Source organism: Salvelinus alpinus, chromosome 1 (assembly GCF_045679555.1).
Source record: "Salvelinus alpinus chromosome 1, SLU_Salpinus.1, whole genome shotgun sequence".
Classification (NCBI taxonomy): domain Eukaryota; kingdom Metazoa; phylum Chordata; class Actinopteri; order Salmoniformes; family Salmonidae; genus Salvelinus; species Salvelinus alpinus.
Window position 1 is genome coordinate 90848150 of NC_092086.1, and position 18564 is coordinate 90866713.

The 18564-nt window shown below is 42.0% G+C and overlaps 1 protein-coding gene across 1 annotated transcript; it reads left to right on the top strand.

The window, feature by feature from the left end:
• The first annotated feature begins 1822 nt into the window (after positions 1 to 1822).
• On the top strand, positions 1823 to 18531 carry LOC139565887 (calphotin-like). Its single transcript, XM_071386555.1, has 5 exons — positions 1823 to 1862; positions 2014 to 2088; positions 14123 to 16649; positions 16918 to 16980; positions 18091 to 18531. Exons 1-5 carry the CDS (start codon positions 1823 to 1825, stop codon positions 18113 to 18115), a joined length of 2730 nt encoding a protein of 909 aa, XP_071242656.1. The 3' UTR covers positions 18116 to 18531.
• The last annotated feature ends 33 nt before the right edge of the window (positions 18532 to 18564 follow it).

Consider the following 18564-nt stretch of genomic DNA (forward strand, 5'->3'; position numbering starts at 1 on the left):
CCTTTAACATTATGCCAGGTGGTGTGCTGCCATTCTGTCTTTCTTTTATAATTTCTTCCCCTCTTTCTTTCCTGCCATTTCTCCTTCAAAAACACATTTCCTCATTGCAATTACATATTCATTACAGGCTTATTACGCCCATCTCCCTGTCTACTATCCTTGTTGCCACAATGCAATTCATTACACCACACTAAATTCATGACACTGTATGAAGTAGTGTGTGTGTGGATATACTGTCTCATACAGTAGGCATGTAGTGTGTTAGTTCACACACACACACACACACACACCAGAGCCTGTCTTGTGCAGTCCAGGGATATGTCTGCTGCTCTAAACTATACGTGCATATATAATAATCCATTTACAGTAACATTTAATCTTATCAGAGCTGATTACACAATCACAATGATTTTTTTGCATTTTCTATGAGTCTATGTATACTGGGGCAAGTTGTCAAATGTGAAGACTTGCCCCAAGGTCATTGAGACAACTTGCCCCAAACTGACATGTGTGCTAATGTTGGCTAAATCTCAAGGTTAGCTCAACATAAGACTGCAGCTAAAGTATCAAAAGACACGTTATTGTCTCTACTCAGTGCAAAATTATAATTTTGAACATTCATACCTAACAAAGTTTTATTGCATAAAATGTAAAGTGCCAATTTTTTACCTTTTTGAAGGGGAAAAATAAGAAACTTGTGCTCACCTCAGATTAGAGTGACCTTGACCACATGTGAACAGGAAATTCACAGTTTGTGTAGTCACGCAAAGTAGCTATTTGATTTTTGAGATAGCATCTCTTGTGTTGGAGGTATGAACAGTTTGACAACTTACCCGTGTGACAACTTACCTCGCTCTCCCCTACTGAGTAAAGGGAAATTTGCTAAATTTCTAAAAACCTGTTTTTATTTTGTCATTGCGGGGTGTGTAGATTGATGAAGAAAAAAATAAACATTTAATACATTTTAGAATATGGCTGTAACGTAACAAAATGTGGAAAAGTCAAGGGGTCTGAATGCTCTCTGAATACACTGTAAATCACTGGGGCCTAGCTCTATGCCATCCAGACTCCAAACTCAAGCCACCCAAGCCATAGACTGTTTTCGCTGCTTCCACAAGGCAAGCGATACCGGTGAATCAAGTCTGACACCAACAGGCTTTTATCCCTATGCCATAAGACTGCTAAATAGCTACATGGACTATCTGAGTAGACCCTGGCATTTTATTTTTGTCTCTATGCACACTCACAGGACTCTACAAACTCATGCACACTGACAGTTAAACACACACACACACACAACATGCACACACATTTATACTGACTCTACACACACACGCACACACACACTTACAAATGATCATCATATAGGCTGCTGCTATTCTGTTTATCGTATATCCTGATGACTACTCACCTTACCCCACCTCTATCACTCCAGTATCCCTGCACATTGGAAATATGGTATTGGAACTGACTGATCCCTGTATATAGCTTACTTACTTTCTCGTATTCTTCTTATTTCTTATTTTTATTGTTTTTTTGTTCTACCTTATGGTATTTTAGTGCTACATTGATATCGATTATTGCATTGTTGGGCCTAGGAAGGTATTTCACTGTACTTGTGCACGTGACATTCAAACTTGAAAATAACAGAACAGATCAGAATGTCCCAGCCTTCTCATGTGTCATAAACAATCTTCATTGTGCTCTGTCTGAGAATGATTGGCCACTGACATGAATCATCAGTCCACAGATGCCGAACATTGTCTTCATATAGTTATGTTTTTTCCTTCTGTCTTTTTTGGATACAGTGAGGTGGATTCAAATGCCACAAATTCCCATCGAAAGCCCCAGGGCAGAGGGAGGTAGACTGAGAGGGGAGGTTCTACTGGTTCCATATTGTGCTTAGATGGTGGGTAGGAATGAGGGGGGGTGGGTGGATGAACAAACCTCTTTGTTGGGTAAAGCTATTTGTGTTGAATCTTAAGCTTGCAGTCTCAACCATCTCACAGTGAGAGGAGGACCTGACGTGCTACAGTCCCAGACCAGGTACTGCGGCACTGCTATCATCCACAGTACTGATTCCAACAGGTGAGTTCTGCCTGCCTTTGATCTTTTAGACAACAATCTGAAGACTTTATAAAATACTGGGAGGGAGAGATTATGTTGCTAATTCAGACTGCTCTCACCGCAGAACATTTAAATGATTTACATATGCATACACATTATCTTTAAACCGACATTTATGTTGTTGCTTTTGCATTCCTTGAGAAACACTTTCAACAGGTTTCACTACAGGTCCTTAGACTTACATTTGTTTTGGTGCTGCTAGTCTTGACCATCTGTAGAGTATGAATAATCCATTACTCAGTGGAGAGTGTGTATAATGTGAGTGTGTGGATGCATACACAGTTACCAGAATGATTGGAGCAGCAAATGGAGAATATATTTTACAACTGGTTATAGATTAATGTACAATTTGGCAAATTTCCATTCTTTGGAGTAGATCACATGACTCTTCCAACATCCTTGCTTTGTTGCAGTCATTGCAGATTGTAATAACAATGTCTGGACACTATAGAGCATACCTGTTAATACTGTGTCGGGGGTAAATGTATAATTATTTCATTCATTACTGGAACTGATTTTGCCAAGTGCATCTGCGCTCTCTGTTTAGCAGCAGTCTCTGATCAGTTTAGCAGCTGTGCGAGTGGGAGGGGCGGTTCACCGGATCTTTTTCTGCAGTTAATTGAAGATCACTCCGCGACACACACGCTGCAGCGTCGTTCAGCAGCAGATGGCAGCCACTGTTTTGTCGTTGTCACTCACCTCTGTCATCAAATGGACTCAAGCTAGCCACATGTTCTGACTGAGCTCATATAGCGATACATATCGCTATATGTATCGCTATACATTTATCTCTCTTGGTTTCATACACGTCCTGACCAAACGTCCACAGCATGAAGGTAAACCCAGGGAGTTATTTAGAACAGGGCACAATGCTTCAGGAAACCGTGCTTCGACAGTGGAAAAGTAATTCAGCTAGCAAGGCATTGTCATTTTCTAACGGGTGATGATGATAAGCAGAAATAAGGGAGTAACGTTACTATCGCTCATAGTACTAAAGTAGATGTGAGTTTCTCTTTCGAACAATCCCCATGTACACAGCTAATAGCTAGCTAACGTTAGCCAAACCAAGTTAGTTAAAGTAGCTACTGTACTTAGTGCAACCCTACCTAAGTAACAGTACAGATGAAGATACATAATTATCTGAACTACTGTGCATCTTACTGTATAAATTATTGTTAAACAATTCCAGGTTGGAACTGTTGCTGTTAAAGTACAAGTAATAATTTTTATTCTGGAATAAACTGATTGAAGCAAGATCCTTTTTGAGGCAAACACACTCACACAGCTTTGAGTTGCTCATCTACAGCAGGAAGCTGCCCCCTGTCTGACTGAGAAAGCAGTAGGTATTCTTTTCCAGTTTGGCACCACATACCTAAGTCAGGGCTCTCAACTCTGGTGTACCTAAAAAAACAAGTACAGAAACAGACCCATTTCTGAGCATGACCTCAGGGTTGCACTATCAAAAACTGAGCGCAGAATCAGCATACTCACCTCTCCTTATGACTGTGTGTGTTTGTTTTCTGGTCTACATCTGTGTGATCAAAAGGTTTATTCCAGACAAATTAAGAAAATATTTATTGTATTTTAACAGCAACAGTTCTAACCTAGACCTTTTTTTCAACAATATGTTCTACAGTAAGATGTACACTAGGCCTGATAATCTTTCAATGTACTGTTACTTAGGGTTACACTATCAAAAACTGAGCCTGTGTGTGTGTTCTCTTGTACATCTGTGTGATGTGATCAATCAGTTTATTCCAGTTAAGAATTAAATTATTTATTGTATTTTAACAGCAATAGTTCCAACCTAACCAGATGTAAGAGTCTTTTTAATGGGGAAAAATAAACCATTAATTGTTCTTTATATGGGTATTTCATTGTTATTTGTTTTTGTCTATATTGCATTTGTTTTAGGCATAAGGGCAATTAAATGTACTGATATTTACGTATAGTTTTCATAAGCTTGGGTCCCAGGAAAGCACAGCATTTCTAATTTGGGTCCCAGGCTGTAAAACATTAAGAACCCCTGCTCTAGAGGCCAATAATTGGTATGTTCATGTACATCTGTACATATTTGTTGTTACATAATTTTGTGAGTTTTGCATATGTTGGTTAAATGTGATGCCGATCATTCCTTTGGAGTCCCAGAATGCGGTAACACTGGTTGCTAGTAAAATGTTGGCCCATAAATTGTGTGTATATAAACTGAGCGCATGGTAAAAAGATGGATGACTGACAGAATCAAAGCTCTAGATCTTTCCCTCAGGGCTTTCAGCTCCACTGAGTAATCTAATATCTAAAAAACATTCCTTACCCCTGGATACTTCAACTGGTGATTTATACAGGAGAAAAAAGTAAAAGGAGCACTCTGTTTCTCAAGAAACATTCTGACCCTCTTCTGAGGCCTATAGTCTGTGGTAATAATAGCCTCACGGAACCCCTATCCCAATTTGTTTATTTTTTCCTCACAGCTTTCTTTGGCGACACCACTGACGTGCTAAAGATCCTTGAGAATGTCAAAGATGAATCTAATGACATACTTACAAACATCCCCCATGCAGGAGGCCTAGAAGCCATCTCCCACCATATACACACCCTGAAGGTCTGCTGCCCACTCCTGGTTTTATTTTGACTTTAACCGAAATGGTGTTAACTATTAACTTTTTTCAATATGCGATGGAAGCGACAATTGTGCCAAATTATGTTCATTTGATTATAGCTTTCTGGAAAAAAGAAATTAATTAACAATGCTGTATCTAACACATTATTTTATAATATTGTCCTGTGGCGCAGATATATGTATGATATTCTGGTAGCCTGTAGGGGCACAGAGGTTCACCCACCTGAGTAGATTTGTGTTGTATGCCAACTCCCCATTTTTTGTTTACAGAAGAGCATTGCACTTCCTATTTAACACTTATTTTACCAGGTAAGTCAACTGAGAACACATTCTCATTTACAACAATGACCCGAGGAATAATACAGGGGAGAGGAGGGGGAAGAATGAGCCAATTGGATGCTGGGGATGATTAGGTGGCCATGATGGTCAGATTGGGAATTTAGCCAGAACACTGGGGTTTTTTTAATGATGATTTTTTAGGGGGTAAATCAGCTTTAATATTGCAGATAGATTGTAGCTTCCATCAATGTAATTGTCTGCATCATTTCCAATCCACCATATATATATTTGTAAATATACAGAACCAGTCAAAAGTTTGGACTCACCTACTCATTCAGGGGATTTTCTTTATTTTTACTATTTTCTACATTGTAGAATAATAGTGAAGACATCATCAAAACTATGAAAATTCCATATGTGTTATATGTCGTAACCCCCAAAATATTAAGCGACTCAAAATTATATTTGAGATTCTTCAAATTCCTTTGCCTTGATGACAGCTTTGCACATTCTTGGCATTCTCTTAACCAGCTTCACGAGGTAGTCACCTGGAATGCATTTCAATTAACAGGTGTGCCTTAAGTTAATTTGTGGAATTTCTTTCCTTAAAGCGTTTGAGCCAATCAGTTGAGTTGTGACAAGGTTGGGTTGGTATACAGAAGATGGCCCTATTTGGTAAAAGACCAACTCTATATTATGGCAAGAACAGCTCAAATAAGCAAAAAGAAACGACAGTCCATCATTACTTTAAGACATGCAGAGGATAAGTTCATTAGAGTTACTAGCCTCAGAAATTGAAGCCTAAATAAATGCAAAAAGACGCATTCTTGCGTTCTAACTACCCGCTATTCAAAGCGCTCTGAACAAATTAAGGGAATTGTTCACAAACATTGGCACATTCTAAAATCTGATGATGGTCTCGGTAATGTGTTTTCGGACCTTCCCTTGGTCGTATTCTCGTGGGGCAGAAATCTCAGAGACCAATTGGTACACTCTGATTTACCACCCCAAGATATTCCTGAACAACGTCTATTTGCGCCCCTACTGGATGGAAATTACAAGTGTAATGGCTGTGCTCAATGCAATGGCACTTATAAATGTAGATCCTTCAAACACCCACAAAGAGGGAAATCGATCCCAATCAAAGGTGTTATTACGTGCTCCACTAAGGCAGTTATTTATTTTATAACTAGCCCTTGTGGTAAAATTATGTGGGTTAAACAAAGCGCGAATTAAAAGTTTATCTCAGAGCATCGTAGCACCATTAGGTGCAAAAACTTGACTTACCCAGTTGCGGCCCACTTTTTGGAGGCAGGCCACTCGATTTCGTCTCTGCGTTATATTCGCATCGAACATGTCACCCTCCCTAAGAGAGGGGGTGACCTTGATCATTTATTGTTAAAACGAGAGGTTGCCTGGATCTTCAACTTAAAGACCCTTGCGCCCTTCGGTCTCAACGTAGACTTGAGACTTGTGATTATTGTGACTTTGCTATTGTAATTGTTTGTAAGCTTGTGTAGTCTAAAATGAATCTATGATTGTATGCCATCCATTTGTTTTTGTATGCTGTTCTTTGTATGCCATTTTAATATTTGAGAATTAACCAATGATATTAGGCCACTCTTGGCCATGATTAGACACCTGTGTCTTTTGACACTATATAAACGAGTCATCCCGCAGTGTTTGTGATTATACCCTGTTGAAGACAGCTTGGCTGTCGAAACGTTGGATATTACATTTTTGCATCTGAGCTCCTAGAGTGCGGCTCTCCTTTATTCACAGAGCTCAAGTAACAGACACATCTCAGCATCAACTGTTCAGAGGAGACTGTGTAAATTAGGCCTTCATGGTCGAATTGCTGCAAAGAAACCACTACTAAAGGACACAAATACGAAGAAGTTACTTGCTTTGGCCAAGAAACATGAGCAATGGACATTAGACCAGTGGAAATCTGTCCTTTCGGTCTGATGAGTCCAAATTTGAGATTTTTGGTTCCAACCGCCGTCTCTTTGTGAGACACAGAGTAGGTGAACAGATGATCTCTGCATGTGTGGTTTCCACCGTGAAGTATGCAGGAGGAGGTGTGATGCTGTGGGGGTGCTTTGCTGGTGTCACTGTCAGTGATGTATTTAGAATTCAAGGCACACTTAACCAGCATGGCTACCACAGCATTCTGCAGCAATACGCCATCCCATCTGGTTTGTGCTTAGTCCCACGATCATTTTGTTTTTCAACGGGACAATGACCCAACACACCTCTAGGCTGTGTAAGGGCTATTTGACCAAGAAGGAGAGTGATGGAGGGATGCATCCGATGACCTGGCCTCCACAATCACCCAACCTCAACCCAATTGAGATGGTTTGGTGTGAGTTGTACTGCAGAGTGAAGGAAAAGCAGCCAACAAGTGCTCAGCATATGTGGGAACTCCTTCAAGTCTGTTGGAAAAGCATTCCAGGTGAAGTTGGTTCAGAGAATGCCAAGAGTGCAAAGCTGTCATCAAGGCAAAGGGTGGCTACTTTGAAGAATCTCAAATATAAAATATATTTTGATTTGTTTAACACTTATTTGGTGACTACATGATTCCATATGTGTTATTTCATAAACTCATTAAAAAATGAAATGTCCTCTCACTGTCAACTGTGTTTATTTTCAGTAAACTTAACATGTGTAAATATTTGTATTAATGTAAGATTCAACAACTGAGACATAAACTGAACAAGTTCCACAGACATGTGGAATTGAATAATGTGTCCCTGAACAAAGGGGGGCTCAAAATCAAAAGTAACAGCCAGTATCTGGTGTGGCCACCAGCTGCATTTGATTTATTTCACCTTTATTTAACCAGGTAGGCCAGTTAAGAACAAGTTCTCATTTACAACTGCGACCTGGCCAAGATAAAGCAAAGCAGTGCAACAAAAACAACAACACAGAGTTACACATGGGATAAACAAACGTACAGTCAATAACACAATAGACAAATCGATGTGCAAACGTAGTAAGATTAGGGAGGTAAGGCAATAAATAGGCCATAGAGGCGAAATAATTAACATTTTGCATTAACACTGATAGATGTGCATTAATTACTGCAGTGCGTCTCCTCCTCATGGACTGCACCAGATTTGCCAGTTCTTGCAGTGAGATGTTACCCCACTCTTCCACCAAGGCACCTGCAAGTTCCCGAACATTTCTGAGGGGAATGGCCCTAGCCCTCACCCTCCGATCCAACAGGTCCCAGACATGCTCAATGGGATTGAGATCCGGGCTCTTCGCTGGCCATGGCAGAACACTGACATTCCTGTCTTGCAGGAAATCATGCACAGAACGAGCAGTATGGCTGGTGGCATTGTCATGTCAGGATGAGCCTGCAGGAAGGGTACCACATGAGGGAGGAGGATGTCTTCCCTGTAACGCACAGCATTGAGATTGCCTGCAATGACAACAAGCTCAGTCCGATGATGCTGTGACACACCGCCCCAGACCATGACAGACCCTCCACCTCCAAATCGATCCCGCTCCGGAGTACAGGCGATAAACGACGATTTATCGACGATAAACGCAAATCCGACCATCACCCCCGGTGAGACAAAACCGCGACTCGTCAGTGAAGAGCACTTTTTGCCAGTCCTGCCTGGTCCAGCGACGGTGGGTTTGTGCCCATAGGCGGCATTGTTGGCGGTGATGTCTGGTGAGGACCTGCCTTACTACAACAGGCCTACAAGCCCTCAGTCCAGCCTCTCTCAGCCTATTGCGGACAGTCTGAGCACTGATGGAGGGATTGTGCATTCCTGGTGTAACTCGGGCAGTTGTTGTTGCCATCCTGTACCTGTCCCGCAGGTGTGATGTTCAGATGTACCGATCCTGTGCAGGTGTTGCACGTGGTCTGCCACTGCGAGGTCAGCTGTCCGTCCTGTCTCCCTGTAGCGCTGTCTTAGGAGTCTCACAGTACGGACATTGCAATCTATTTCCCTGGCCACATCTGCAATCCTCATGCCTCCTTGCAGCATGCCTAAGGCACGTTCACGCAGATGAGCAGGGACCCTGGGCATCTTTCTTTTGGTGTTTTTCAGAGTCAGTAGAAAGGCCTCTTTTAATGTCCTAAGTTTTTATAACTGTGACCTTAATTGCCTACCGTCTGTAAGCTGTTAGTGTCTTAACTACCGTTACACTGGTGCATGTTCATTAATTGTTTATGGTTCATTGAACAAGCATGGGAAACAGTGTTTAAACCCTTTACAATGAAGATCTGTGAAGTTATTTGGATTTTTACGAATTATCTTTGAAAGACAGGGTTCTGAAAAAGGGACGTTTCTTTTTTTTCTGAGTTATATAATTTCACTGTGACCTGATGCTGACTGTGAGGCAGGCGTTTGCTGAGTGTGTGAGTGGTGGGGAGAGCAGGAGGGGTGTGTGAGAGAGCACTACATTACTCAGATAACATGTGAGAGAGAGGTTATGAGCAGATGAGCTCCCACACTTTTCAGCATGTTTTTAAAAATTGATAGATTTAGAGTTAGACAAACTTAGATTTTTTGGGACGGACATATTCTGGATGCTACCCTAAATAACATAACCTTCACTCCAAATGAAAACTCCAAACCTACAACTTGATTTTGGATGGAATTACTTGGAAGGCTTCCTACATTCAAGGATTATTATTCCCAAACTATACATCAAATGCTCTGGAAAACAAGCAGACCTGAAAACCCCATCCAACCTGGAGCTGAGTGAGGCATGCTTAGTCTGAAGCAATTTGTTTACTTTCAAAAGCCAAGAAGAAAAATTCATTACAATTTTTGATTTTTCTTAATAAGGACTGAATGCTCAGGCTACCAAACTTTGCTAGGACAAAGAAATACAACTTCAGTTAGCACTGACGTGTGAAGCGAGAGGTGTCGAAGCCTTTGAGCCCAACAAATGGTAGGCTACCCCACCCAAATCCAGAGGCCTTGAAGCCTCCTCCTGCTGTTCAGAGACCATCCGCTGGCATTTTCACAAGAAATCTGCCTCCAGAAATAAAAGCTTCTCCCAAGGGGTTGTGACACCTACTCCCGTTGCCTGCTGCACTGCTGCTTGGATTCCACCTGGCGATCTGTTCACCGTCTGCCCTGGCCTATCTCCCCCTGTCTGGTACTGGTACCCCCCCACCCTCCCGAGCTTTCGCTCACCTTCAGCACACGTGCACTGTTGGGGCGAGTGACTCTAAACTTACAATGGTTAGCCCCAAGTTGTTATATTTAATTTTTTTCTTGTGCATTTTGCTATTTGCCTCATGACTCCTGCATGGTTTGTTGACTACGAACTTTCTTTACCAAACCGTGGGACAGTCTATGTTTGTTCCCACACTTGGGACTCTGACTCTCTATTGGTTACACAGATTTTTGGCCTCCCATCCCATTCTAAACACCACTCGCCGGCTTTGTATTCATGTTACCTGATGAAGTTGCTGTACAATATGATCTTGTTGCCATCTGATGCACATTCAGATGTCATAAATCAGCACCGCAGAGCTCTCCCTGTACTATGCTGTGCCTTGATTGCATTACTGTTGATGATATCTGGAAATGTGCGTGTACACCCTGGCTTATCTACTGTTGCTAGCCCCAATTCTGACTTGTGCTCTGATATCTGCTTCACTGATTTCTGCTCTCGTAAAAGCCTGGGTTTTCTGCACGTTAACACTGGAAGCTTATTACCTAAAATGGATCAATTGAAAGTGTGGGTTCAGAGCTCCAATCCACATGTGTTGGTCATTACTGAGACATGGTTAAGGATGAGTGTTTTGAATACTGATGTTAACCTTTCTGGTTACAACCTTTTTCGTCAAGACAGATCTTCCAAAGGTGGGGGAATGGCAATCTCTACCAAGGATCACCTTCAGTGCTCGGTTGTCTCCATCAAGTCTGTCCCCAAACAATTTGATTTGCTGGTTTTAAGTATCAAGCTTTCAAATAGCTCTTTGTTGACTGTTGCTGGGTGCTATCGTCCTCCATCAGCACCGGCCTGTACCCTACCTGCCCTAAGCTCTCTCCTGGCCCCTTGCACCAAGTTTGAATTTGTCCTGCTAGGTGACCTAAACTGGGACATGCTTAAACCACCTGACCAAGTTCTTAAGCAATGGGAGTCCCTAAATCTTTCTCAGATTATTACCAATCCCACAAGGTATGACTCCAAACACCCAGAAAAGGCTACTCTTCTTGATGTTATCCTCACAAATAACCCTGATAGGTATCAGTCTGGTGCTTTCTGCAATGACCTTAGTGATCACTGTTTTACAGCCTGTGTTCGTAATGCCTGCTCATTGAAACGACCTGTCCTGATTTGTCATAGACGCTTGCTAAAAAACTTTAATGAGCAAGCCTTCCTTCATGAACTGGCCTCTGTAAAATGGTATAAAATCAGCTTGATCCCCTCTGTCAAAGAAACTTGAACATTATTTGTTGATATTTTCAGTGGTATTGTTAACAAACACGCCCCCATAAAGAAAACGAGAATTAAAAACAGGTTCAGCTCCTGGTTCGACCGTGATCTTGCAAAGTTACTCCACCTCAAGAATTGCATTTGGCGAAAGGCTCGGCACACGCATACTCAGGCTGACTGGCTCTCGTTCAGGCAAATGAGAAATAAGTGCACTCAGGCTATCCGGAAGGTCAAAGTTAGTTGCTTTAAGGAGCAGTTCTCTCTGTGGGTCTAATCCCAATAAATTCTGGAAAATGGTTAAAGACCTGGAGAATAAACCCAGCTCCTCATAGCTGCCCATGTCCCTTAAAGTTGATGTGGTTGTTACTGACAAGAAGCACATGGCTGAGCTCTTTAATCACCACTTCATTAAGTCAGGATTCCTATTTGACTCAGCCATGCCTCCTTGCCCGTCCAATATTTCCTCATCTCCCACCCCTTCTAATGTGACTATCCCTGATGCTTCTCCCTCTTTTCCACCTGCCCCACTACAAAGTTTCTCCCTGCAGGCAGTCACTGAGTCCGAGGTGCTAGAGGAGCTCCTTAAACTTGACCTCAAAAAACCATCTGGGTCAGATGGTTTAGACCCTTTCTTCTTTAACTTCTTATGGGCAGGTGGGACGTTAGCGTCCAACATCTGGTGAAATTGCAGAGCGCGAAATTCAAACTACAGAATTATAAATATTTAACTTTCATAAAATCACAAGTGTAATACATCAAAATAAAGCTTAACTTCTTGTTAATCCAGCCGCTGTGTCAGATTTCAAAAAGGCTTTACGACGAAAGCACACCATGCGATTATCTGAGGACAGCGCCCCGCATACAAAAGCATGAAAAACATATTTCAACCAGGCAGGTGTGCCACGAAAGTCAGAAATAGCCATATAATAAATGCCTTACCTTTGATCTTCTTTTGTTGGCACTCCAAAAGGTCCCAGATACATCACAAATTGTCCTTTTGTTCGATAATGTCCTTCTTTATATCCATAAAAACTGGCGCGCTTTAGCTGGCGCGCTTAAGTCAATAATCCACCCAGTTTCCCTCCATCAAAATGCATACAAAATGAATCCCAAACGTTACTAATAAACTTTTCCAAACAAGTCAAACAACGTTTATAATCAAACCTTAGGTACCCTAATACGTAAATAAACAATACAATTTAAGACGGAGAATCGTTATTGTCTTTACCGGAGAAAAATACAAAAGAACGCGCTCTCTTCCACACACTAGGAAACACTACAGCCAAAATGGGAGCCACCTAGACAAATTACAATTTCTGGCTAATTTTTCCAAAAACCAGCATGAAACTCTTTCTAAAGACTGTTGACATCTAGTGGAAGCCCTAGGAACTGCAATCTGGAAGGATTTCGCCTTATAATAAAAGTGACAGCCATTGAAAACATTGGTAGGATGAATTTGTTGTTGTTTTTGGGATGGTTTGTCCTCGGGGTTTCGCCTGCCATATCAGTTCTGTTATACTCACAGACATAATTTTAAGTTTTAGAAACTTTAGAGTGTTTTCTATCCAAATCTACCAATTATATGCATATCCTAGCTTCTGGGCCTGAGTAACAGGCAGTTTACTTTGGGCACGCTTTCCATCCGGACGTGAAAATACTGCCCCCTACCCAAGAGATGTCCGGGAACTTGCAGGCACCTTGGTGGAAGAGTGGGGTAACATCTCACAGCAAGAACTGGCAAATCTGGTGCAGTCCATGAGGAGGAGATGCACTGCAGTACTTAATGCAGCTGTTGGCCACACCAGATACTGACTGTTACTTTTGATTTTGAGCCCCCCTTGGTTTAGGGACACATTATTCCATTTCTGTTAGTCACATGTCTGTAGAACTTGTTCAGTTTATGTCTCAGTTGCTGAATCTTATGTTCATACAAATATTTACACATGTTAAGTTTGCTGAAAATAAATGCAGTTGACAGTGAGAGGATGTTTCTTTTTTTGCTGAGTTTAGTTGAAGACTCTTCTTTGAGTCATGAAAGTGCATTGAAATGACTTAGGAACTGTGCACACTTTGGAGAGGTGTGGCCACCAGTTAGACCTCTCACTCAAACTCTTGTAATTGTTTTGTCTTATGTTGCACCTACCCTAAATTTCCCAATAATATTCTTATCATGTTACTGAATGTATCCAGAGTATTTTCAAATTTCGTTATCATCAATTGCGGCTAAAAATACAGTAAATGTATAATGCACATAAAATCAACAGTGTAATGTTTGGATTCAGTCTTGTGTCAGGTTAACTGTTGTGTCCTCACCTTTAGCCTAATAATTTTGCCTTAATCTCCCTTTGAATTGCTACCATGGTTATGTATATAATTTCCATATTTTTCCTGTAAAAAACATTTCAATCTAGCCCTATCCATATAGACCATTTCCCAGGAGGGTAAGGGGTTAATGTATTCACTATGAAGTAGCCAAGCACATCCCCAGCTCCATTAAAATGAATGTTACCTTACTTTGTTTTATGCAATAATAGATTTTGTGCACATTTAGAATATAATTGAGGAGAAATATAGATAGCAGGTGCTGTTGTACACCCTGCCAGAAGTAGTATAATGGGTGCTTGAATCAGTTACTGCCATAAAGCGTATTTAAGTGCTAATTCTGTGACTGATTTACAGTAGGCCTGAGGAGTTGTCAGAAGCTGTGGAGGAGTCGGACCCATCAACAGCAGAATCAGAAGACAAATCTCTTGGGAAACCTGTGGAACAACCTGCGGTGGAGGATATCTGTAGATGAACCAGCAGCTGGAAAATCTGTAGATGCACCTGCTGACCAACCAGAGGCAGCAGAGCCCTCTGAGACAACGACTCAGGAACCTGCATCTGTGGAAGAAGCTGTTGGAGAACTCATCGCAAAACTCACTGCAGGACCCACAGTGGAACCAGCAAGTGAAGTTCAATCAGAAGAGGCTGCTGTAGAATCAGTCTTAGAACCTGTAGCGAAACCTGTTGACAGTGTTTCTGAAGAACCTGCAGTTAAACCTGTAGTTGAGCCTGTGGCTGCAGTTAAACCTGTAGTTGAGCCTGTGGCTGCAGTTGAGCCTGTGGCTGCAGTTAAACCTGTAGTTGAGCCTGTGGCTGCAGTTGAGCCTGTGGCTGCAGTTAAACCTGGAGTTGAGCCTGTGGCTGCAGTTAAACCTGGAGTTGAGCCTGTGGCTGCAGTTAAACCTGGAGTTGAGCCTGTGGCTGCAGTTAAACCTGGAGTTGAGCCTGTGGCTGCAGTTAAACCTGGAGTTGAGCCTGTGGCTGCAGTTAAACCTGGAGTTGAGCCTGTGGCTGCAGTTAAACCTGGAGTTGAGCCTGTGGCTGCAGTTAAACCTGTAGTTGAGCCTGTGGCTGCAGTTAAACCTGGAGTTGAGCCTGTGGCTGCAGTTAAACCTGGAGTTGAACCTGTGGCTGCAGTTAAACCTGTAGTTGAACCTGTGGCTGCAGTTAAACCTGTAGTTGAGCCTGTGGCTGCAGTTAAACCTGTAGTTGAGCATGTGGCTGCAGTTAAACCTGTAGTTAAGCATGTGGCTACAGTTGAGCATGTGGCTGCAGTTAAACCTGTAGTTGAGCCTGTGGCTGCAGTTATACCTGTAGTTGAACCTGTGGCTGCAGTTAAACCTGTAGTTGAGCCTGTGGCTGCAGTTAAACCTGTAGTTGAGCCTGTGGCTGCAGTTAAACCTGTAGTTGAGCCTGTGGCTGCAGTTAAACCTGTAGTTGAGCCTGTGGCTGCAGTAAAACCTGTAGTTGAGCCTGTGGCTACAGTTAAACCTGTAGTTGAGCCTGTGGCTGCAGTTAAACCTGTAGTTGAGCCTGTGGCTGCAGTTAAACCTGTAGTTGAGCCTGTGGCTGCAGTTAAACCTGTAGTTGAGCCTGTGGCCACAGTTAAACATGTAGTTGAGCCTGTGGCTGTAGTTAAACCTGTAGTTAAACCTGTAGTTGAGCCTGTGGCTGCAGTTAAACCTGTAGTTGAGCCTGTGGCTGCAGTTAAACCTGTAGTTGAGCCTGTGGCTACAGTTGAGCATGTGGCTGCAGTTAAACCTGTAGTTAAGCATGTGGCTACAGTTGAGCATGTGGCTGCAGTTATACCTGTAGTTGAGCCTGTGGCTGCAGTTATACCTGTAGTTGAGCCTGTGGCTGCAGTTAAACCTGTAGTTGAGCCTGTGGCTGCAGTTAAACCTGTAGTTGAGCCTGTGGCTGCAGTTAAACCTGTAGTTGAGCCTGTGGCTGCAGTTAAACCTGTAGTTGAGCCTGTGGCTGCAGTTAAACCTGTAGTTGAGCCTGTGGCTGCAGTTAAACCTGTAGTTGAGCCTGTGGCTGCAGTTAAACCTGTAGTTGAGCCTGTGGCTGCAGTAAAACCTGTAGTTGAGCCTGTGGCTACAGTTAAACCTGTAGTTGAGCCTGTGGCTACAGTTAAACCTGTAGTTGAGCCTGTGGCTACAGTTAAACCTGTAGTTGAGCCTGTGGCTGCATATAAACCTGTAGTTGAGCCTGTGGCTGCAGTTAAACCTGTAGTTAAACCTGTAGTTAAACCTGTAGTTGAGCCTGTAGTTGAGCCTGTGGCTGCAGTTAAACCTGTAGTTGAGCCTGTAGTTGAGCCTGTGGCTGCAGTTAAACCTGTAGTTGAGCCTGTGGCTACAGTTAAGCCTGTAGTTGAGCCTGTGGCTGCAGTTAAGCCTGTAGTTGAGCCTGTGGCTGCAGTTAAGCCTGTAGTTGAGCCTGTGGCTGCAGTTAAACCTGTAGTTAAACCTGTAGTTGAGCCTGTAGTTGAGCCTGTGGCTGCAGTTAAACCTGTAGTTGAGCCTGTAGTTGAGCCTGTGGCTGCAGTTAAACCTGTAGTTGAGCCTGTGGCTACAGTTAAGCCTGTAGTTGAGCCTGTGGCTGCAGTTAAGCCTGTAGTTGAGCCTGTGGCTGCAGTTAAGCCTGTAGTTGAGCCTGTGGCTGCAGTTAAGCCTGTAGTTGAGCCTGTGGCTACAGTTAAGCCTGTAGTTGAGCCTGTGGCTGCAGTTAAGCCTGTAGTTGAGCCTGTGGCTGCAGTTAAAACTGTAAATGAGGAGTCAACATCTGCCACTCAAGTCGTGGCAGATGATATAATAGCACCTGCATCAGAACCTGCATCAGAACCTACACCATCCCCTTGTGGGGGTCAGGTTCCATCACTGTGAGTCTGCCCTCATATTAAGTTGTCCTAATCTTTTCCTATTAGAGACAATACAATTATTTTCAAGTCATTTGAGCGGATAAGTTAATCAGTACAGTAAACAAGCACACATTTCAAATGTACATTTACCCTTTAAGTTATTCGATACATGCATACATACAGTCAATACATGCAGTAGTAATGCAGCAAGACACCCGCATAGTATGTACATTTTCTACATTTGGGCAGTGCAATTTCAGTGTCTTATTTGTTTCTGTAACTGTTTCAGCATTCAGCAACAGGAGGATGCTGAACCACAGCATCAGATAGTCCATGACTTTCGTCACACCGAGTAAGTGTTGTCATTCTGTCCATGTTCAGACTATATTAGGCCTAAAAGGAGCACACCTTTACTATAAGTAAGGGGAAGACCGTTTTTTTTATATTACACCAATAATTACAACAGCATAACTACTACTACACATTGCAGGATGCGCATTTCTCCTCATAAAAGTACAGTGGTGTAAAGTACTTAAGTAAAAATACCTTAAAGTACTACTTAAGTAGTTTTTTGGGTATCTGTACTTTACTATTTATATTTTTGACTACTTTTACTTTTACCTCACTACATTCGTTAAGAAAAAATTGTACTTTTTACTCCATACATTTTCCCTGACACCGAAAAGTACTCGTTACATTTTCAATGCTTAGCAGGACAGGATAAGAGTCCAATTCAAGCACTTATCAACCGAACATCCCTGGTCATCCCTACTGCCTCTGATATGGCAGACTCACTAAACACAAATGCTTCAATTCTAAAAAATGTCTGAGTGTTGGAGTGTGCTCGAGGCTTTCTGTAAATAAAAAAAACAAGACAATGGTGCCATCTGGTTTGTTAAATATAAGGAATTTGAAACGATTTATACCTTTACTCAAGTAGAACTTTACTGGGTGACTTTTACTTGAGTCATTTCCTATTAAGGTATTTTTACTTTTACTCAAGTATGACAGTTGGGTACTTTTTCCACTACTGTAAAAGTAAACTTATTTTGTGCCAATTGATAACAATCGAGTCTGTTTTAGCCATGCCAAAGGTTATAGTGTATTTTCTATACTTAAGAAAGAGATGTTTTGACCGTACTCGATAGTGAGGAACTTCCCCTCTCCCCTGCAGGGATGGCAAAGCCATTTGTTCATACTGTGACAAGTCAATTGATGGAAATGTCAAGATCACAATCAATTACCCACAAATCTACAGCCACCCAAACTGTTTTATGGTACAGAACCCCAACCCTTGTCCAGACACCTCATTGTTAAAACAAATCTGTGTCAGTGAACTGAACATTGACACTTGTTTTTTTGTGATATGTTAGTTCTCTCTCTCTCTCTCTCTCTCTCTCTCTCTCTCTATCTCTCTCTATCTCTATCTATCTATACTGAGGGGAATATTTCCTTTTTTCAGTGCGGGTTGTGCGGTAAGGCCTTAGGGGACATGACGACCGCCATGTTCGTGCATGGGAGAGTGATCCACTGTGATGGCTGCTTTATTAAAACCATGTAGGCCCCAGGGCTTCTCATCACCTTGACACAGAGGGCACAGCAGTGTCATCCCTGGAACATCCCTATCACCAACACAACCATTTTGACAGATTACTTGCTAGCATTGTTCAACATTTTTTTTGTAAGATGTTATATTTCCAGAGTTATCATCAATTTTCCTAGCCTGACACTGAATGCCATTTTTTTGTGAATGTAAGACTTTTTTCTGTAAACAAATAATTAGTTTTTTCCCCATTTATTGTGTTTTCACCATGTGGAGGGCATGTATATCTGTAATGAGAAAAAAAATATAAATGATTTATGGCAGTTTCCATAATTTGTCAATAATTAACTTCTAATAACATTTGTCTTGTTTGTTGTTGTGCATTATATTACC